The 22,748-nt window shown below is 39.7% G+C and overlaps 2 protein-coding genes and 1 long non-coding RNA gene across 11 annotated transcripts in view; 1 reads left to right on the top strand and 2 right to left on the bottom strand.

Moving 5' to 3' along the window:
- Nucleotides 1-2,717: 2,717 nt before the first annotated feature.
- Nucleotides 2,718-8,065, bottom strand: LOC143299520 (transmembrane reductase CYB561D2-like). The gene is made up of 4 exons (XM_076612783.1): nt 7,872-8,065; nt 6,962-7,166; nt 6,254-6,444; nt 2,718-3,973 (listed from the first exon to the last, which is right to left on the bottom strand). Exons 1-4 carry the CDS (start codon nt 8,055-8,057, stop codon nt 3,611-3,613), a joined length of 945 nt encoding a protein of 314 aa, XP_076468898.1. The 5' UTR covers nt 8,058-8,065; the 3' UTR covers nt 2,718-3,610.
- A 3,926-nt stretch (nt 8,066-11,991) lies between these two features.
- Nucleotides 11,992-16,379, top strand: LOC143299497 (uncharacterized). 2 transcript variants are annotated; one of them, XR_013057541.1, is made up of 2 exons: nt 11,992-14,677; nt 15,058-16,379. It is a non-coding gene; the product is annotated as an uncharacterized LOC143299497 (long non-coding RNA). The 2 variants fall into 2 exon arrangements; XR_013057542.1 differs by having other exon boundaries at nt 11,992-14,731.
- The window catches only part of LOC143299496 (alpha-aminoadipic semialdehyde synthase, mitochondrial-like), a 58,115-nt gene continuing 50,682 nt past the window's right edge, over nt 15,316-22,748 (bottom strand). For all 8 annotated transcript variants that reach the window (XM_076612737.1, XM_076612743.1, XM_076612744.1 and 5 more), the window contains 5 exons: nt 21,444-21,539; nt 20,092-20,204; nt 19,292-19,380; nt 18,289-18,465; nt 15,316-17,856 (listed from right to left, as the gene is read on the bottom strand). In XM_076612737.1, coding sequence (XP_076468852.1) covers nt 17,741-17,856; nt 18,289-18,465; nt 19,292-19,380; nt 20,092-20,204; nt 21,444-21,539 — 591 coding nt within the window. In that variant the 3' untranslated portion in view covers nt 15,316-17,740. The remainder of the gene's footprint in view (nt 17,857-18,288; nt 18,466-19,291; nt 19,381-20,091; nt 20,205-21,443; nt 21,540-22,748) is intronic.

The raw sequence follows: 22,748 nt of genomic DNA, 5'->3' as shown, positions 1-22,748 counted from the left end.
TTATTATCCCATATAAACTCATAACACATCTTTCGCAGCTGCTTGATCTGCCTGTCAGGTGGATTTGGAAAAAAAAAAACAAAAAAACAAAAAAACCACAAGTAAATAAGTTTGATATAATATTAACGATTTCAACAGCTACTCTTCCAGTTGGTATTGTTGTTCTTTTAAGCCATGTTGATGTTCTGAGTAGAATTTTTTACTTCAATAGATTTATCTCGAATTTTTCTTTCAGTCATGTGAGAAGTTTCATTCGTAACTGAAACCAGAGCCCTTTATTGTCGTTAGTAGTGGGCTTAGTAGGTGGTGTCCTAAGTACGTTAAAACAGAACAGGCACCACTGAACACCACCGAAGTGACTCAGTCAGCAGCAGTGCAGGGTCTCCTCTGGTGTGTGGCCTCCTGACGACCTAACATCGATGGTTCCCTGTGGACTGCCGACGCTGGAACTGCGACGGACGAACCCGGGTGTAGGCCATGTATAGCCGGGGAATCTAAATGAGCGGCGTGGGAGTAATGCCACTGAAACGGTGCAGATGACGGGGCAGCAAAAAAACAAAACAAAAACAAACAAAAAAAACACACACACACCAAAAAAACAACAACAAAAAACAAACAAAACAACAAAAAACAACAAACAAACAAACAAGAAACAACAGAGCCCTAATGTCTTAACTCACTCAGTACGGCCAGTCCTCTCTTCTCCTCCACACGGACCCCTCGGATGTCCAGTGGGTGTCTCAATGACCCAGCCTTTAGCTTCTGTCGTCAGAATTGTGGTATTCTTTGTCAACATTCACCTCTTCAGTACAAGAGCCTTCCGCTTGCAATATTTTGATGGTGGTAATTGGGGTGAAACGCTGTTAACGTCGTCTCTTTCGCCGTTCGTATGGAGAGAGTTAAACTCTTTTTGGATTCCAATTTTTATGCGGTGGATTTTCCCCAGCTTGTTTAGTTCTAATCTGTTGTGATGTATACAGCTGATCTCCAACATAGGCGTAAGTGTTGGTGGCATATGCGTGTGTGAATGAATGGACAAAGTGATACACAGACGGAATATTTTGGGCTTTTACACATTTGAAATCTTAATCTTAAGATATAATAATAATTTTTTTAAAAACTGCAAAAGTATACTTATCCAAAATTTGTTTCTAATTTCCGCAGTTTATGGAATGGTAGTAAATTGTTTGACCCAGGCAGACTTGGAGAAGAAGTACGGACACTGAAGTGAAGGCAGCCGGAATGACGTGGGCCCAGATAAAGAGGATCGCCCCAAGCCGTGTCCGTTGGAGGAGTGCTGTTGCGGCCCTTTGTTCCCGAGCGGAGCTATAGGCATAAGTCAAGTCAAGTCAAGTCAATTGTTTGGTTGAATATTAAGTAGGAAAACGATATCTCTGTATTTTTCGTCTTTTTCAAACCATAGACACTAGATGAGATATTAGTTGTCTATGTTCAAACCAAGCGGTTTGCTGTTGCTCGTTGCGGGATGTTGGAATCAGTCAGGCATCTGCCTAGAGGAATCGTCCATGCTCTAGCGAGTAGGCGTTATGGGACTGATATAAAAACTTGAAAGTGTAAATGTGTGTGTGCGCGTGTGCCGTGTGTGTGTGTGTGTGTGTGTGTGTGTGTGTGTAAGTAAGTAAGTAAGTATAAGTACTTTATATGAAATAAGCGCAGATATTTTCACAAATTCTCGGGTCAGTTTTAACTAATGCTGTATAAATTGAATTCATTCGTTTCATTTTGTTTACAATGCACAAAAAATCGAAATCGTTTCCTCTTCGTTCTTGTACCATACAATTATCCATTTAAAACAATTGATGATTCTTTACCTTCATACCATGAATCATGTTCAGAAAAATGGTGTTGTTTTTTTGGTTGTTTGTTTTTTTTTTTAACTTAAGGCAAAAAACACTTAAACTATCTCATCAGTTATTGCTAAAGCACAGACCACGTTCTGGAGGTCATAATGTGAAAATGTCACCCATCCTTTCTTTCGTTTTTAGGTGTACATGCCCAACTTTTCTTTCAGTTCAAAATGATATCAGATGCATGCTGATAATGGTGCAACATTAATTTTATTTTCTCCCTCTCTTCTTTATTATTCTTAACTTCCTTGTATTTTTTTTAAATGCTTTTTCACGTCTTTTTCATGTGTGTGTGTGTGTGTGTGTGTTGTTGTTGTTGTTCTTTCTTTTAAACCTAATTCACTTTTTACAATACACATGTACCTGTTTCTTCTGTGCCTTCAAATCCTACCTTATCATGTTTTTCTTTGTGTGTGTGTGTGTGTGTGTGTGTGATGGGTAGGTGGGGGGTTGGGTGGTGGGGAGGGGAGGGGTCACTGTGCCTCATCTTCCCCCTTCCATTTCATTATAACTTTTGTTGTGATCATTTGCTCTTCTGCATCTTCTCTTTCAGAACTTTATACAGCTGGTAAATTCTTTTATTACATTCTATCACCCATTTTTGCATAGCAATGCAGTGTCATATCCACTGGAAAACGTGAACAATACATAAAAGTGGTGGTGTTTTTTTTAGCACATGAATGTGCACACTCACACACACAGATACACGCTCAAACATGCACTACCACACACGTGCATGTGCCAAGCTATAATCTCCACCATCCCATTAACTCTAACCCCACCCACCCCTGAACTAATAGACACACACATACACACAGACACGCCGAAAAATATCCAAAACAATGATCACAAAATCATATTTATTGGTTCATGACAAATGTCATAAAATCCATAAAATCATAATAAAACAATCATGAGTAAAGTGAAATACATTCATTAAAAAAACCTCACACACTACACACACACTGAATGAGAGATCCATGGGATATATAACGTATAAATACAACCAAGCTTTTTTTCAATTTTCTTAATTTCTTAATTTCTTTTCATACATAAGCCATAATACAAATCACACAGTTTGACTACTTGCAATGTCTCAAGCAAGTCTGCTGATATTCCTTCCCTTTTTTTTCCTTTTTTTTTCAAGAGAAACTACCAGATTTAAAAACTGAAACCTGTACCAATACTGGTCCAGCAACAAGTCAACAAACAGAGAAAAAAACAACAACAACAACAGCAATTGTAATCATCTGTCTACAGACATGGGGAGATTGCACGATTATGGGCAAAGAGTGATAAATGAATTTCCAAGGATCTCGGATTGTTTGCAACATTAAGAATGTCAAAGTTTAGTGGTGCACATCACCAGAAAAAATTACTACAGATTTGAATCTCAACGCATTATGCACACACATGTGCACATTATGTACGTATTCAAGCACCTACATACACTTACAACACATATTTCATATAAACATATACACACATACATCAAAGAAGCATGCACACACACATTCTGGACCACCAATGAACTGGTTGATATTGTGTTGTTTCCATGGAAACAAAAAAAGTTTTATAAAAAAGACAAAGGAAAAACAAAGAAAAGCTTCATAAAAGAGTTTATCGCAAAGACAGTTATGCACTATCCAGACTGCAAAATATGACTATGGGGGAGACAGGAGTAGGGTCAGACAGCAATTGTGATCTGCCACAACCCGATTCACACATAAACAATGGAGGAGTCAGTGTCGTCTGGGTTTGAAGCGTGGGGCGTATGCGGTGGTGACCTGGTTCATGACAACCAGCGCCATCCAGCCCACCGCCATGTAACACGCATACCATGCCATGTCCTGAATGCGATCGCTCACCCAGTTGCTGTACAGAGCCAGCATTAACGTTGTCGACACCAAGGTGAAGGCTGCGACCCCTGACACCGCGTGGGTCATTTTGAGGTCGGCAAGGCGCATCTTGATGAAGCGGGAAGAGAAGGAGTAGTATTTAACGGCAGCCCCGCCAAAGAGCTGCATGAAACTGTAGCCCACAGTGATCAGGCCCAGCAGGCCGTGCCAGGTGCTGAAGTGAACTTTCTGCTTGTTCTCCTTCACCTGTCATGAACAGATGTGTAAGTGTGTGTTGTGTGTGCATGCATTTGAGTTCTGCCGTCCAACAGTTCACAACACTGCAGTTGATTGGAACACTGGACAGAACTTTACAATGAATGGAACTAAACTTACTAACTGGGTGACACTGGAAAACATGATGCTGCATTGTAATATAGCATATCACAGTGAACTACACTCTAGATACTATACTTGTATAATGCTTTCTTTTGTGTATGCCACAGCACAATACAAAACAGTACAATATTAGATGTAACGCATCTGTTACAGTAGAAGACAAATCAGTAATGCAAATCATGATGACAAACACATTACAACAAAACATAACAGGTACAAAACAGAAGAACAGCTCAGCATATCAAAAATTTTTAATTTAGTTAACTCTTTCGTTCCTATTTTTCTATGAACCATTACTCCCCCTTGTTCTGAGATCCCTACCATTCGCATATTCCCTTCATTCCTGGATTTAGAGAAGAGAAAGAAAGTATGAAGCAGGGTACTTATTTTGGAGGCTTACGGTAACGCGGCTCATTACAGTACACTCAGATTGTCATATACTGTTGTGTTCAGAATTGATGTGAGAAGTTGTCTGAGACCCTGTTGACACTATAGGGTGACATCTCTGGTGACACTCAGGTGTAAAACAGGTGACTTTGTGGTCAAACATAATGCATACAACTACGTACTACATGCAGGACAGTGTTTTGCTTGCAGAGTATGCACATCATGCAGGTACTCACTGAGTAGTGCTTCGCATGTATCTCAGTGCCACACTGCTAGTCATATCCACGAAAAACTGTCACAATTGTCACTACTATTGTCCTTATCACATGAATGATTTGAACTTTGTCTCAAAGAGAATATATGTCTTTCACTACATTAGCAGTCACTGAGCCAGAATCAGATCATTATCTACACAATTCTTGAACAAAAACTATTCAGAAATGATACTGTCTCTAAATATGAATGTCCATGTCACAATCATCACGTAATGTGCCACACAAAAGTGACACGTGTGTGATATACCTTGAAGCAGTCATGCCAGTTACTGCACAAGTATACACAACAATTTTAACACTTCTTACTTTTTTAACTTTCCATCACCTGCTATCTGTGCTTCTGTAGCAACAGCTAAATGCACTCTCTCCTTGTCATTCGTTTGAAACAGATCGAAATCATTATCTGTTAGAGCGTTGTGAAACTCATCATCAGAAAACTGGTCACAATCCGAACTTTCTACACATTCCGTTTTTCTGTGTCCGTGTGTCTACACAGCACATCAGCAAGAATGTTGCGGCGCCCACTTTCCCACGGCCTAGGGAGGGGAAAGGGGGTGTCTGGCATCCATTCCACTCATAAACACTGCCCCGCTAGTGACCCGGTCAAGGATAGATGACGCGCACTGATGACGCGACTCGCGGGAAGTTCAAAGCGCTTACCGCAAGAACTGATTTTCCGGGCTGCAGGAAGGAAAGGCGGAATTCTCTGCTGCACGGTTTTCCAGCCTACAGGAATGAAGGGTAAAAATCCTGTAAACCGGAAAACCGTGCTGCAGGGATGAAAGAGTTAAGAAAGGCACAACAAACATAACACGACACTGCATGTGATAATACAATATAGTCAAACCCAGTAACATGAAACAAGGGGTAGCATAACACAGCCTAAAGCTATGTTCACAATAAGCCCAGCCAGTTGCTGACGGACAGTTGCTGTCAGCCTGATTCAGCAACACACAAACAGCTGGAAACAAAACGACACTCTCCAGATTGAAGAAACAAACACTAATGGGGTTCACACTACAAGTATCATTGAAGAGTTCCATCACTTGGACCAGCCAGCCATCTGTCTACGCGAGACAAATAAAAAATCTGGCTTGAGACGGATTGTTGGCAGCGTGAATACTTACCGCCTGCATACATGGCGGGAAAGCACAAAATGACAAGTACACAATTCTCAGCCAGTTGCTGTCAGCTGCTGGCAGCAAATGGCTGGGCTTTGTTGGAACGTCGTCTAATAAATACCAAAAGACAGGTGGACAATAATGGAGAAGAAAATATAAGCAATTATAGAAAAAACACACCACAAAATGTGTACCACAGCAAAGCACACACACACACACACACAATCAAACACGATGCCATACACATACACACTCATACCAATGGCACACACACGCATGCAAACACACAGACGCATACACACAGACACACATATTCATACTGATTCCACATACACAGACACAACGGCACACACACAAGCACAAACCTGATAAATCACAGCTAAGCCCCCCAGGGCCAGCACGGCAGACAGTGAAGCCAAGGACCAGTGCAGAGTGACCTTGGTCTGGCGTGAAAGACTGCCCACCAGGGAGCTGTGTGGGGAAAATACCAGCACTGCTTCAAACATGGCTGCTGCATAGGCCAGAACCATCAGTGTCGGATGCCAGGAAAACAGATCTGGAAAGAAAAAAACAGCCAACAGTTCTTGTATTGGAACCGCTTTCACAAGAAAACTGATAACAAATGGCAACCATTCTTTATTCTTACAGGTTATTATTAATTTTTACTAAGATGTTCAATTTTGACAAATATGTCTTTTTCTGTTTTTCTTTCTTTCTTTCTCTTTTGTTTGTTGTTGTTTTTTTGTACAATAAAGAACTGTCAGAAGGAATAGAAACTGATTCCCACTCTGCAACCCCCACACAACAAGGAACAAATTGTTACCTGTGTCTTTGTGTGCATGTACATGTATGTGTATATGTGTTTGAGTGTGAGTGTGTGTCTGTGTGTATGTATGTACATGGTATATATCTGTTCTCTCTCAACATTCCTTGCCCCTTTCAAAGTAAACTTTTGCAAAAAGTTCTAAATTTGTATGCCCGCTTTGTGTTTTACATGCAGATTATCATCATCCTTTTTTTTTTAATTCTTTTTTTTTATCTTGATTGTGTTGTATTCAAAGAACTCAGCTCACCTGTTCCTGGCGCAGCAACGTAAATGATGTAAGCACAGAAGAGAAGAGCAGCAATGTGAGCAGCCATGACTAGGTTTTTGAAGAAAAACTGTGATGTCTGCTGATTTTGTTCCAAAGTTAGTGAACCAGATGTGAGGAGCAGTGACTCTCCTTCGTCTTGGGCACCACAAGGTACTACTGTAACTGATGTATCCACCTCCAAACTCTGTTCATAAACACATAATGCTTCATAAGAACAAAGCCTGATGTGCAAACCCTGCTATATATATATATATATATATTTATTATATATATATATACACACACACACACATATATATATATATATATATAGACTCATAGGTATAAATCAAATTAACAAACCTGAATTCACAACAAAGGTTGTCCCAGTTTTACTTTAAATTGGCCAAATTGTGCTGCATCACTGATTGAGCACCGCAGGCAAACAGAATGTGAATATTTTAACTTTCGTGTATTATCTCAGTTCTCATTAAACTGTGATATTATGCACAGTTTTTGTTTGTTTGTTTGTTTTTTGTTTGTTTTTTTACGAAACTTTCCATTTCCTGCTTCAAACATTTATTCTGCTTTCCTCACGCTTCTTTGCCTAAAACGAATATATATATATATATATATAAAATTATGTCTGACTGTAAATAAATGAATAAATATATAAATAAAGCTGGTTTTGTTGCGTGCTGATTTAAACAGAATCAGCTCATCGATTCACCATCCTTGAACATATAATCCAGTTGCTATCAAATCCATTTTCTAATGTCAGTGACACGAGTTGCAGCAGCATCGTGAATCATCAAATAACTAACGGATTCATCAGAATCATTTTGATGATAAAAATCATTTTTGTCGATCTTGTCATGAAACAAACTAAATGACAACAAAAACGCACAACCTTGCTTGAACCCGAATCCGATTCTGTCACACACCCCTCCAGATCGACTTTGTGATGAACTGTTGACAAGATAACTAAATAAAGTATCTGTACAGATAGTGGAGACTTTGACTTCGTACTCTGTTCCAGATTTATGTGCTGAAACGTGTAAGCGTCCACTGTAACAACAGCAGACAGCTTTTTCATTCGCTGCACATTTGTGTCCCTTCCCGGAAGTCGCATTCTGTCGGAAACTATCTGTGTCAAAAGAGAAGAATTTCAAATGACGGTTTTAAAAACCTTCATTTATTCTGTGCGCAGTGACTTTATTTTCGTTTCTAAAAGAGCCTGTTTTCTCCACCATTTCACTTTACACATAAATCAAAATAAATTAATAGATGAATAATTGAAGAATTATATCAAAGGCCATCCACATAATTTACGAACAAATGCAGCAGTTCCATCGGTAGTGCTGTTTGAATCATGAATGGTTTTATGGAATGGGGAGCTGGCCTCATGCCAAACTCTCTTCTTCTCTCATTTAGGCATGAACTGGCAAAGGCTTAGTTCAAACAAAAAAATTAATTTGATAATTCCCATCTCCTCCATAATGTCAGTGTGTAAGAGGAGGCCTATACTTTATGGGCAAAACATCTACCAGTGAATTAGTAAAGTTGAGGTTCCTCGGTTGCCAATGTTGCCATTCAGGTGGCCTTTCTCATGACCCAGATGACATCCAGCAGGAAAATCATAGTTGAAGCCCTGTCTCACTCCTGTCATTTCTTTAAATGGATCTGCCAACTTGCCGTTATGGCATGTCGAGTTCAATGACGGCGATCATAACTGATTTTTGCAAGTATTCCGCAGTGGTGCATCAGTTTCTGGGTAATTTCTATGTCCACACTGTCAAAAGCTTTTTTAAAGTCTACAAATATTGTGTAGTGAGGGGTCGTGTGTGTGTGTGTGCAGGAGGGGGTGGGGGGTTGTGGGCAGTCATTTCTGAGTCACGTGAAAAAAAAATTGAAATATTTTTCATTATTATATAAATTTTAATACTTCATTCGAATAATATTATTTTGATTACTTACGTTATTAGAAAATGTCAAGAGCTTTGTTCTTACCATGGTGGCAACCATGCAGTACTTACAATAGCAGATAAAGCCTTAGGAGTCACTGATCACAGAGTAAAATATGTTTACTGCTGATGCCACACACTCTAGAATTCCCCATAGGAGAAGTACATGTACATACTTTTTACACAGTACTCTCTGGGAAAATCTTGCCTATGTATATAAGGTAGGTATGGGTAATTGCGATCAGCGTGTGAATTGTGAACGATTCGTATATCCACCCCGCTTCAAGCGTTTTTAATGGCTGCATTTCACAATTCAACGTCTGCTTCGACCTTTTTCTAATACTTTTAATGTTTCAAATACTTTAATGACTCAGACTCTGAATATCCATTTCCAAGAACATGTCAAACATCAGCTATTTCTGGCTGTTTCTGCGTTCTTTCTTCTTTCTGCGCACCACTGCTGACCAAGGTTACAAACGTGCTCTCAAAATCCTAAAATCAAGGGAAGCAAGTTGTAGGACTTGAACTTTGACACAGTTTAAAATAGCTGATTTGATTGTATATGTCGAATATGCATTGCCAGTGCTGGGAAAATTTAAGAAAGCATATTGGTGACAGGTCAGAATGTCAGTTTTAAAAGGCATCTGCAAAATAGTCGTTTGCAATTAGACCATAGGATATTTTGACGCGAGTCTGTTTGCGAACGATGCTGCACAGTTACTGAACATGTGTGTGTGTGTTTAAATGTCTGTGTTTGTGTGCATGTGTGATCAAAGCTGACAATACAACAACGGTTTGATGCAATGTTCCAATAATATGTCTAATGAGTTCAAGACCTGCTTCTGTTTTAATTGTCAACATGTACCCAAAGCAATCGTTCGCAATTAGACTTGCCCGTTCGCATTTATCCTCGGGCACCCCTGCCATTTCAAACGTCGACAAAGCGTTGAAAAGAATGAGCAGATGAACTTTTCTTGTTGCAACCACTTGGAGAAAGCCTTCAAAATCAAAAGAACTATGTTTGACTATCATACAACATGTTATCTTTACAGTACACACATTGAGCTGGTCGTTTTGACTGGATTGTTCACAATTACCCGTACCGATCCTATATATATGTGTGTGTGTGTTTGTGTCATATATATATACATCTCTATGCAATTTACGCAGTGCAGCATATTGAATGTGGAATGTGGAGATGCCGTTTCATATTCACACAAGATACACTGGTTAAAGCAGATGTTCTTGTGATCAAATATTGTGTGTTTTCACACTGGATTACAATAAATATTCACCATTGTGCACTTATGTTGAATAAATATCATACAATACATCACTGGTAAATTATTGTGGCTGCATCATGCAGTCTTTGGCTGCTTAGATCAACAGTTTTCTTGTCCACTACATCCCCCCCCCCACCGCCCCCTCCAAAAAGAAAAAAAAAGCATTATTTGCACTATGAAAAATGATTATTATCAAATTTAAGCAATCTGAGATGGCCATACACAAATTGAATGGTGAATTATCCTTCCACTGAAAAAGGAATGTGTTGTTAAGTATGATCTATGTGATGATAATGTAGAGGGAAAAGACGAGTCTAGATACTGAATAAGAAAACATTGCACTTGTGTTTGCCCCTTTTGAATAAGGAATAAAGTTACCAGAAATTGACCACACATACTTAACACAAAGTACATAAATGCTTGAAAGGTAAAACAAGACTGAACTGTCAGTTGAAGTTTGACTACAGCTCTACCCTTCCGAAGGGCTTCCCAAAGGAATTAAAGTTTGTGTGAGCCAGCTGTCTGGACCAGTCTGTACATGCCTGGCCCTTCTGATGATTTTCATTGATCAGTCACATACTTGTACAGGTAACCATGTGTTGCAACTACAGTACTTAAAAAATAATTGCAAAAACTGTCTGTTCATGCTGAGATGGAGAAGGTGCCGCAGACATACTGTAAAGGAATTTCTCCTGGAATTATTAAAGTTGCAACATGATGGTGTTGATACTTGCTTTTAAATGTCAGAACAATATTAGACAATATCAGTCTGTTAATACTACATAATATATATACTTCAAATATATTCTTGGTGATTTCATTATGGTTTACAACAGGAGTAAAGGTTACAAAATGAAATAATATGTGAATTTTTCTACACAATTGAAAAAAATCTGCAAAAGTAAAAAGTGGCAAACGACCGAGTGACAGTAAGTTTCTGTGGGGTCCAATGTTTACTGGACCATATAATAGCTCTATCACTTTTGAGCTGCAAAGACAGTGAACAGAAATAATAATAATAATGGTATTTATATAGCACTGAATCTTGTGCATAGACAAATCTAAGCACTTTCTCACCAGTCATTCTCACGCATGCATAACTCTAAAACTGGAGAAACTGAAGACAAGGAAGAGGCAGGGAAAGGAGGCTATTTTGGGAAGAGGTGGGTTTTAAGGCCAGACTTGAAAGAGCTGAGTGTGGAGACTTGACGAAGTGAAAGAGGAAGTTCATTCCAATTGCAAGGTCCAGAGACAGAGAAAGAACGGCGGCCAACAATCGAGAGTTTGGGTATGCGTAAATGGAGTGGATCCGAAGCTGATCATAGTGAGCGAGATGGAGTGTAGAGGTGAAGGCAGCCACAGAGATAGGGAGGGGCTGATTTGTGAATACATTTGTACCATAGAGTGCTGATCTTGTACTTTATTCGGTGTGAGACAGGGAGCAAGTGGAGATGTTGCAAAAGAGGAGTGATGTGCTCAGATCTTTTCTTTCTGAGGACGAGTTGGGCGGCAGAGTTTTGTATGCGCTGAAGGGACTGAATGGATGAAGCAGGCAAACCAGACAATAGAGAGAAACAGGTGGGGATGACAAGAACAGAGGTCAGAAAGTAAAAGAAATCTATGCCTGGCAATGAAGGTAAGTTTAGGTGCATGTTCAAGCAGCATTTGTCCATGATGGACACATAAAATGGACTGCCACTGTTGAATGATAAGATCAAATATAAATGGAATTTAATCATGTGTATTTGTACAGTATTTGGCAGCTACTTTCTCTTGGTTGAAACACTATATATAGACTTGAAGCATAGGGTAGGGAAGGGACTGTGTGTGAAACATGCACATTTGTACATGATGCAAACTTTTCAAGCACAGTGTCAACAAAAGCCTTTGATACAGTTTATTTCTGAGCATACAGAGAAAAAGCAAGGAACACACTTCAAGAACAGACTGGTCTGTTCATTTTACACAAAACCACACAGTTGAACTGGTCTCAAAACACTCCCAATGATGTCACAACCCTTTCAAAATATACACTGGGTATACAAGAGATTATCATACGCTGAAACATACTTTTTAAAGATTATTACAAGAAATTTAATGGCGTATACACAAAATGTTAACAACATTTTTCTGTCTGATTTATCACCAGGGGTGGAGGACTTAGCATAAACAATTAACACTCACTAAAGAGGTAAGAGATTCTGTGTTATAAAATCAACATTTGGTATTGGACACATTTTTTATCACAACTTCATCATAAAAGCTGATACATGAAGGTAATTTCATTGTCAATTTTGCAGTATAGACAATATAAATATGTCTAATAATGGAGCAATAAACACAAGTCTTCTCATTCCGTTGAATCAGTTTCGCTACTGAAGTGGTCAGATGAGTGACTGAATGCATGGTCATTGAATATGTCTCAACAGGTAATGGTTTACAACATTGTTTGGTAAAAATTCTTTTGCAAAAGACTCATGTGCAATAACATTTTGCTTGGCTTGTGGCTCTAAATGTGACAGCCTCTATGCATCCAGTCTTCACTCATGGCTCTAATAATTGAACATCCAAGCTTTTATCCAATGGCCCTCAACAGCAATATGAACCAACAATTATTCGATGACCTACAACTAGGATTTATAAGAACATTTTGTCAGCAGCTTTTAACAAAGATTGGCAGCAGCCAGTAATCAAAGCTCACAACAATAATGCACAGCATTCTTGTCAGTGGATTACAAAATGGTTTGTAAAAGCCATCTAGTGGCTTAAAATAATGTATAATAACCTTTAGTCAATACTTCTCTGAAACACACAGCAATCCTCAACCAATGGCTTATAGTAATGATATGTATGTACCAACCTTTAGTCAAAGGTTCATAACAATGATCAGGGGGAACATTTCAATAAATGGCTTACAACAATTGTTTTTGGCAATTTTTCCATCAGAAGAATTTTGTCTAAGTGTCATGTAACAGAACTTTTATTAATCAATGGCTTACAACAAATGGCACCTTGTATCAATGGCTTACAATAAAGGGACTCTTGAATCAACTGCTTAAAGGGAATCTTGAATTAATGGCTTACAATGATTTGTAGCAACAATCAGTTGATGAGTATGACAATGATCAAGTCCAACTTCCAGTCCATGATTTCCAACTACTAATGACCTGCAGTGACTTTTATCTGATGGTCTTTGGCAATCTCTGGTCAATGGTTTACAACAATGACTGAGAGAAACAAGCTGTCAGTTCCATTCACATCACACTGTGTGTGACCCCATTGACGACAGAGGCTGTGTCATAGCCACAACCATGTCAACAACAACAAAACAAACAAAAAAACACACCCACAAACCAAGTACAGTCCCAGACACCAAATATAGAGATGTTTAACAATACCACTGAACTGTCATATCATATGAGTGGACCTAAAGCTAAAAAAGAGAAGCTAAAAAAAGGAAAACAAAAGCTTAAAGGTCTTATAGTCTTTTACAGCTACCAGCGCAGTGAATTATTAAGCACTGTGTCTAAAGCTTTACAGACAAAGACAGGGCCCAATCCTCTCCATTTTTACATTCCTCAACCAATCAGAAACCCATTGACACCAGTGTGAAGTGAGGAAATCAGAGTAAAGTGCCTTTCCCAAGGACACAACACCATGCCAAAACAGGCTTTCAACTCATCACTGGTGAACACTGGATCCAAAGTCCAACATCTGACTGCCAAGGCATCTCAAAAATAAAAAAAAAAAAAAAGAATAAAAAAAGATGAAAGACACAAAAAGCTGATATGAATGAAGGTGTCCCTAGTAACTGATATCCAGAAAATGAACCTGCTATCAATGATTAGCAGCAACAATTAACTAATGACTTACAACAATGTTTCTGGTCAATATTTAGTGTTGCCATTCAATCTGCACCATAAAAAACCCAAGCTGGTGATTTAAAATTGTCACAGCAAATTTGAGCCAATAATTTGTTGTAATTTTCTATTCACACCTTGCTCAAGAGATTTCTGTAATCATTAAACACACACACACACACAGATTCAAGCATTATGTTTCTGTCATCATAGTGTCTATATTATTTATGCTGTTTAAGAACTGAAGGCATTCGGTGATCAGAAAAGTATAAACTGTGGTGCAACCAGTTGTATATGTACAAGGCCAGGGTGATTTTTTGGTCTTTTTCAGTGCTATTGATGTGGTGTTTTTTGTGGGTGAGGTCGTCCACAAACATACTCTGTCCAACATTCTAGTGTTGTTTTTTGTGGGTGTGGTCGTCCACAAACATACTCTGTCCAACATTCTAGTGTTGTTTTTGTGGGTGTGGTCGTCCTCAAACATACTCTGTCCAACATTCTAGTGTTTTTTGTGGGTGTGGTCGTCCAAAAACATACTCTGTCCAGCATTCTAGTGTTGTTTTTTGTGGGTGTGGTCGTCCTCAAACATACTCTGTCCAACATTCTAGTGTTGTTTTTTGTGGGTGAGGTCGTCCACAAACATACTCTGTCCAACATTCTAGTGTTGTTTTTTGTGGGTGTGGTTGTCCACAAACATACTCTGTCCAACATTCTAGTTGTTGTTTTTGTGGGTGTGGTCGTCCTCAAACATTCTCTGTCCAGCATTCTAGCTGTTGTTTTTTGTGGGTGTGGTCGTCCACAAACATACTCTGTCCAACATTCTAGTTGTTGTTTTTTGTGGGTGAGGTCGTCCTCAAACATACTCTGTCCAGCATTCTAGCTGTTGTTTTTTGTGGGTGTGGTCGTCCAAAAACATACTCTGTCCAGCATTCTAGTGTTGTTTTTTGTGGGTGTGGTCGTCCACAAACATACTCTGTCCAGCATTCTAGTGTTGTTTTTTGTGGGTGTGGTCGTCCTCAAACATACTCTGTCCAACATTCTAGTTGTTGCTTTTGTGGGTGTGGTTGTCCACAAACAGACAAACATACTCTGTCCAACATTCTAGTTGTTGCTTTTGTGGGTGTGGTTGTCCACAAACAGACAAACATACTCTGTCCAACATTCTAGTGTTGTTTTTTGTGGGTGTGGTCGTCCTCAAACATACTCTGTCCAACATTCTAGTTGTTGCTTTTGTGGGTGTGGTTGTCCACAAACAGACAAACATACTCTGTCCAACATTCTAGTTGTTGTTTTTTGTGGGTGTGGTCGTCCTCAAACATACTCTGTCCAACATTCTAGTTGTTTTTTGTGGGTGCGGATGTCCAGAAATATACTCAGTCCAACATTCTAGCAGAAAATCTTGTCCTACCATTTCATCTATTTCTTTCGCTTTCCTGTTTTCATTTGATTGATTTCTGCCATTTGTTCTTTTCTGCTTTGTGCAAAGTTTGTCACAGCTGGTCATTTGTGCCAAGTTTGTGGCAGCAGACTAAGGGGTTAAATCAACATATTGAAAACCTGTTGCTATTTGGGACCTCCGATTGTCCATACAGCAAGGTAGAAAGTAGAAGAAAAAAAAAATCAACAAATATATAAACACCTACTTCTAGTGGATGACAGATCATTATGCAGCCCGAGGCATTATGTAAATGACTGTCTTTCTCAGATATTTTTATCACAGTGGTCACTATGACTGAGACTTCGATGACACCTTTGTCTGATTCTTTGGTAAAATGAACCCCAGTGGTCATTATGCCTTTGACTTTTCATGGTAATTATACTCACACCTGGACTGCATTATCATTTTCTCTGATCCTGTTCCTACAGTTCAAACAGCCAGGTTGTTAAAAGTCTCTATCATATACGTACATGCAAGCACACACATACACACAGACACTGTGAAGAGTCTCTACCCAGCAAAATATTTTCTAAGAAATTCATTATAGATTTCAACAAAAACCTCTCACCCAACACTCCAGATTTTTTCACAGTAACTGAGATTCACAGAATAAATCACATCCCTTCAGATCTACCCAACCATGGAAACAATCTGGAAACAAAACAGTTTGAAAACCAAACAAAAAAATGAAAACCACAAGAGAATTAAAAACCACACATCATCAAATTGAAAAAAACAAAACAAAAAAAAAACTAGTTAAAAAACACACCAAAGGCCTGCTTTCTGAAATCAGAATCAGATCTAGTCAAATATCCGTCATCTCAAAAAGAATCAACACACAAGGTTTGAGAGATTCTAAAAATTCAACACAAATCAATAAAACTTCACCAAAAGGCTTGTAAAACGACACTAATATCATTCAAATCCCACATGTCCAGTACAAACTCATGACTCATGGGATTATCACAATCGGCATTTCATGAGTCCTTTGATCGCTTAACACTTAACTAGTACAAAGAGAGATGCATTTAACATATAATTTGCTACATAAAAAAAAACAACAACAACAACAACAAAAACAGTCTTGTGTTTTTAAGTAGTTTTGGAATGGCATAATTAAGTTTTAAGCAATTATCATAAAACTAGCCTTTCAACAAACATTTCCATGCTTGATCTTTGTGCCTTTCAAAGTTTTTTGACTTGTGCTCAAGTTGACATAAATTTGTAAGCAGCATTAGTTTAAGCTATTCACTTCTGTGAGATACAATTATTGTATTTACATGTTGATAACTGGTGTACTCAGCCTCACTTTGATTCATTTCAAATCAAGCATCTTTGGGCAATATGTGAAAGTTAAGTTCCATTTGTGATTTCAGTACTGCATGTTCAAGATCTTGAATTAATGCTAATTTATGTTTGCACATCTCTTCTGCTGTTGTTGCTGCAGATTTAATTCTTTTTCCATCCGTTGGGAAATATTAAACAGAAACCGTATGTGAAACATATGGCTGCTGATACACAGCCTTGAGAGTTGCTTTGTTGTGAAGCCTGACAAAAGTCTGATTTGTTCATGTCAATGCACAGAATCCCACAGGCCCTTTGAGACAGTCAAAACCTGGGTTGAAGTTAACAAAACAAACTCTATTTAGCTGCTGGCAGGAGCAAAGTAATTGAGCTGTGCACTGCCAAAACTATGACTCTTCAACAACGTATAGCTACTTAAGTTTCCCATGCTCAACACATGAATACCCGGACTCACAACTAGCACCCCAAAAAAATAACAGTTCCTATGCCCTGAATGTGAGCAGATATTTTACATTTCTATCTTGAGCATAAAAACCATTGTAATATTCATAACAGCTACATTTGACCACAGCTGTAATGCAACATTTCAAGTGCAAAAACAGACATCCAGAAATACTCTTGCATATATGTATACATTCACATCGTTCGGCTGCAATACATCATCAACCAGATCCAGAATAAACACTTTCACATTGCCCCCTTCAGATTATTACCAAGTCAAAAAAGTTGTCATAACAAATACAAAACAGGGATAAAAGTAAAGAACAAAAAAGCCCAAATATCTGACACTGACTGTACAAGTGTTAGTCCATCATTCCCAGCACATCACCAAGACAACATTTCCAGCTGGAGCTGTTTCAGTCATTTTCCACAACCCTCATTCACTTAATACTGGTACTGACAACACCATCACAATGCCTGACATCAGCTCACAGGAGCTTGATCTTTTCTGTGGCCTTGATGCCCTCCTGAGCCAGTCTGGACAGCATGGGCTGGTAGATGTCCAAGCTGAAAGGAACCACCACGCCTTTGCGCTGGATTTCACCTGAAAACAGTACATCAGTCCTGTTAACCGGTGAAGCAGACAGTCATGCAAGTATCAACATCCGATTCGATCAGCCCAGTTCTCCAGCCCAGGCAATGAACAGTGACACATGACACAAACATCACATCAATATTGCAGTCTGAATATTGGGAATGTTATTGAATATCTCAATAGTACACCTCTCCAATTTTGCCTACACCCCCCACCCCACCCCCAGTCCCCCCTTAAAAAAACAAAGTGTGAGTGCCATAATGAAAAGGAAAAAAATACACAGTAGTGCTTTCTGTCTTTTTTTCTCTCTTGTTTTCAATTTTTTGTGGTTTCCTATTTTTCCCATTCACCCATCCTCAACAACTCTCTCTCTCTCTCTGTCTGTGTCTGTCTATCACACATGTCAGCCTGTCCTCTACCCCCTCTGACTGGTGTACTGACCATCCAGGACCATTTTGGTGGCGATGCCAGTGGGCAGCCCCACAGTCTTGGCCATGGCGGAGGGCCCCCTGATGTCCCCATAGTTGACCAGGTCAATGCAGCGCTGCTCTCTCTGACCGTCCGGCCACAGCACCTGCACGTCGTGGTGCATCAGGATCATGTCCCGCTCCTCTGGGCCTGCACACACACAGTCACCATGGTTAAAAATGATGATGATGATGATGATATCTTTTCAGTTCCACTTACCTGACCATTAGTCTCAGTGCTCAGCTTATATCAGAGACTGACATTAGCATACAGTTGGGCCAACAGCAAGTGAAAGACATATGATCAATGCTTTCTCTGCTGCAATGGGAATTCATTTACAGCTAAGTCTTCTCAAACTAGGAGGCAAGATTGCACTGCCCTTAGTGCTGCAGCCAGAGTAAGGAGGTAGTCATCACACAGAGGATCAAAATGCTGTCAGAGTGAAGGAGGAATGATCCGTTGTAAGTTATAGGATCATCATGAGGAATATCTTGTTGAGAGGGGTTGTTATTAAACCTTCTACTGTACTAGTGCAGCATTAAAAATCACCTGAATCTCAACAAGTTGTACAAAAGAAAACAGTCATGACCAAGACAACACAGAGGTGTAAAAAAATTAGAAGAAAAAAAGTACATAGTTCAATGTAAAAACAAAGAGTATACAAACACTGATATTCCCCAGTCCATCACAATTCTATTCATCTGCTCATTCATTTATTGATTACTTCACCTCCTTTATCCCATGCCTTTTAGCGTAGGACTGGAGTGCCTCACTAAGAACATCTCACACCCAGTGTTGTACAGGGAGTCAAATTCTACTGAAATATTTTTTTTGTTTTCTTTCATAACTTTATTTACATATGTGATGGGGTGGAGCCAACCCGGCTACACATATCTTTTCACAGATTCTTGAATTATAGTTTATTCTTCTGCCCACTCACATGCTCATCATCTGACATGTCCGAGAAGGAACTCACCAAAAGCCAGCCTCTTGGCCAGGTAGTTGGACAAGGTATCAATGGGTGTTACCTTCTTGTCAATCAGGTCATCACTCACCAGGCCCAGACTGCACACACAACACACTACCATCACCACCTGTTAGAAATTTCATGACAAAGTTTGACCATATACCATACACTCAAAAAAAACCCCGGTGAACTTAACAAAAAGAGCTTTGTGCATCTTTTTTGTTGTTGTTTATTTTTGCTGGCCCATCTTCTGCACATAGTTTCCATGGTTATGACCCTGACGCTGCTTGTCCCAAGTCCTCCACACATAACCACACTCATTCTATGGCACTTGTAGAGATGGTAATCTGCAGGGAACTAACAATATTACTTTCTGAAGGCAATCATAGCGTAGGTGTGGACCCAGGTTGAGTGAGAGTCTTCCCTGCAGTGGAGACTTGCTTTCAGCATTCATTTCCTGCCCAACATGGTGTGATAAAGAGAACACCTCTTCACATTTAGTCTTTAAGATGATACGATAAGTCAAGGTCCTGAATGCAACATGAACTTAGTGCATGTAAAAGAACCCGTGACAACAAAAGGGCTGATCCTGACAAGATCGTGTAACAAAGTCCACTTTGATAGTAAAACAAATACACCAGCAGACAGGAAAAAAAAAAGTGGCCCTGTGCTGTGGTGAAGCGCTCTCCCTGGTCAAAGCAGTCAGAATTTCACACAGACGAATCCGTTGTGACAAGTGGTACAACACAACACAACACAACACAACACATTCCAATACACAACCAAGCTGGACTTGGTAACTGACTTACTTGACGATGACATCCAGTTGCGCCTTGTCCTTCAGCTCGCCCTGAATCAGGTCCACCAGACTGTCTGTCAGAATGTCCTGGGGTTTGCCAAAGTACTGGCACAGGAATCCTTTCTGCACACACACACACACACACATCACACTGTCATACTGCTGAAATCATGGCACAGAAATCCTTTCTGAACACACACACACATTGCCTGGTCATACTGCTGAAATACTGGCACAGGAATCCTTTCTGCACACACACACACGCACACATCACACGGTCATACTGCTGAAATACTGGCACAGAAATCCTTTCTGCACACACACAAACACACACATCACACGGTCATACTGCTGAAATACTGGCACAGAAATCCTTTCTGCACACACACACACACACATCACACAGTCATACTGCTGAAATACTGGCACAGGAATCCTTTCTGCACACACACACACATCACACGGTCATACTGCTGAAATACTGGCACAGAAATCCTTTCTGCACACACACACACATCGCCTGGTCATACTGCTGAAATACTGGCACAGGAATCCTTTCTGCAGCACACACACACACATCACACGGTCATACTGCTAAAATACTGGCACAGGAATCCTTTCTGCAGCATACACACACATCACACGGCCATACTGCTGAAATACTGAGACAAGAATCCTTTCTGCACACACACACACATCGCCTGGTCATACTGCTGAAATACTGGCACAGGAATCCTTTCTGCACTCACACACACATCACACGGTCATACTGCTGAAATACTGGCACAGGAATCCTTTCTGCACTCACACACACACACACATCACACGGTCATACTGCTGAAATACTGGCACAGAAATCCTTTCTGCACAAACACACACATCACACGGTCATACTGCTGAAATACTGGCACAGAAATCCTTTCTGCATATACACACACATCACACAGTCATACTGCTGAAATACTGACACAGGAATCCTTTTTGCACACACGCACACATCGCTTGGTCATACTGCTGAAATACTGGCACAGGATGCATGGCATAGCGGTCGTGTCACTGAATTGGAGCAGATTATCGGGCCATTAAAATGAAAAAAAAAAGGAAGAAAAGAAAAAAAAGATATATAAATGTCTAATACCTTACAATGTTACAAACACATTCACAAATAAGTGAATGTGGATTCTCACACACTTTTCACAAACTAGTCAGTTTTGACAAACTATTCAGTCTATTGATACTCAAAAGCATCAGAACACCACCACAAAATAACAACACTCTGTTTTCAACACCACAGGGAGGCTAATGCAGATAATACCACCACCTCCACCAGCCCCCATCTGCCCTGACTGATCATGCCCATACCCAGGTGATGTCGGGTCCATTTGGGTGCAGACTGGTGTGGGGTTCAGCATCCAGGAATCCCAGAGACATCAAGGCTTTGACAGCATCCGTGAAGCCCTGCAACACAGGGTGTACCATAATGCTGCATCACTATGCTGACCTGATGTATCACATAGTGGGTCATTCTGCTGGTTATGTAACTTCTCAATACGCCTTGTTACCTGCAGCACTATGCTGATCATGTAACATACAGTGAGTCGGTCTGTTGATCATGCAACTTAACAGGGCACAATGTTACCTGCAGCAATATGCTGATCATGTAACATACAGTGAGTCAATCTGTTGATCATGCAACTTAACAGTGCAATATGTTACCTGCAGCAATATGCTGATCATGTAACATACAGAGAGTCAATCTGTTGATCATGCAACTTCAGTACACTATGTTACCTGCAGCAATATGCTGATCATGTAACATACAGTGAGTCAATCTGTTGATTAGGCAACTTCATAGTACACTATGTTACCTGCAGCAATATGCTGATCATGTAACATACAGTGAGTCAATCTGTTGATCATGCAACTTCAGTACACTATGTTACCTGCAGCAATATGCTGATCATGTAACATACAGTGAGTCAATCTGTTGATTAGGCAACTTCATAGTACACTATGTTACCTGCAGCAATATGCTGATCATGTAACATACAGTGAGTCAATCTGTTGATCATGCAACTTCAGTACACTATGTTACCTGCAGCAATATGCTGATCATGTAACATACAGTGAGTCAATCTGTTGATTAGGCAACTTCATAGTACACTATGTTACCTGCAGCAATATGCTGATCATGTAACATACAGTGAGTCAATCTGTTGATCATGCAACTTAACAGGGCACTATGTTACCTGCAGCAATATGCTGATCATGTAACATACAGTGAGTCAATCTGTTGATTAGGCAACTTCATAGTACACTATGTTACCTGCAGCAATATGCTGATCATGTAACATACAGTGAGTCAATCTGTTGATCATGCAACTTAACAGGGCACTATGTTACCTGCAGCAATATGCTGATCATGTAACATACAGTGAGTCAATCTGTTGATTAGGCAACTTCATAGTACACTATGTTACCTGCAGCAATATGCTGATCATGTAACATACAGTGAGTCAATCTGTTGATCATGCAACTTCAGTACACTATGTTACCTGCAGCAATATGCTGATCATGTAACATACAGTGAGTCAATCTGTTGATTAGGCAACTTCATAGTACACTATGTTACCTGCAGCAATATGCTGATCATGTAACATACAGTGA

This window comes from Babylonia areolata, chromosome 25, assembly GCF_041734735.1.
Source record: "Babylonia areolata isolate BAREFJ2019XMU chromosome 25, ASM4173473v1, whole genome shotgun sequence".
Taxonomy (NCBI): domain Eukaryota; kingdom Metazoa; phylum Mollusca; class Gastropoda; order Neogastropoda; family Buccinidae; genus Babylonia; species Babylonia areolata.
This window is presented reverse-complemented; position numbering and strand designations above follow the sequence as displayed.

Bases quoted from the DNA above. Each gene is read 5' to 3' on its own strand.
- LOC143299520 (XM_076612783.1), bottom strand. From the start codon at position 8,057: ATGAAAAAGCTGTCTGCTGTTGTTACAGTGGACGCTTACACGTTTCAG. The intron at 7,167-7,871 runs GTTGTGCGTTTT...GTTTATGAACAG, and splicing joins CGGATTCGGGTTCAAGCAAG to AGTTTGGAGGTGGATACATC. The intron at 3,974-6,253 runs GTTTGTGCTTGT...TGTTCATGACAG, and splicing joins GCTTAGCTGTGATTTATCAG to GTGAAGGAGAACAAGCAGAA.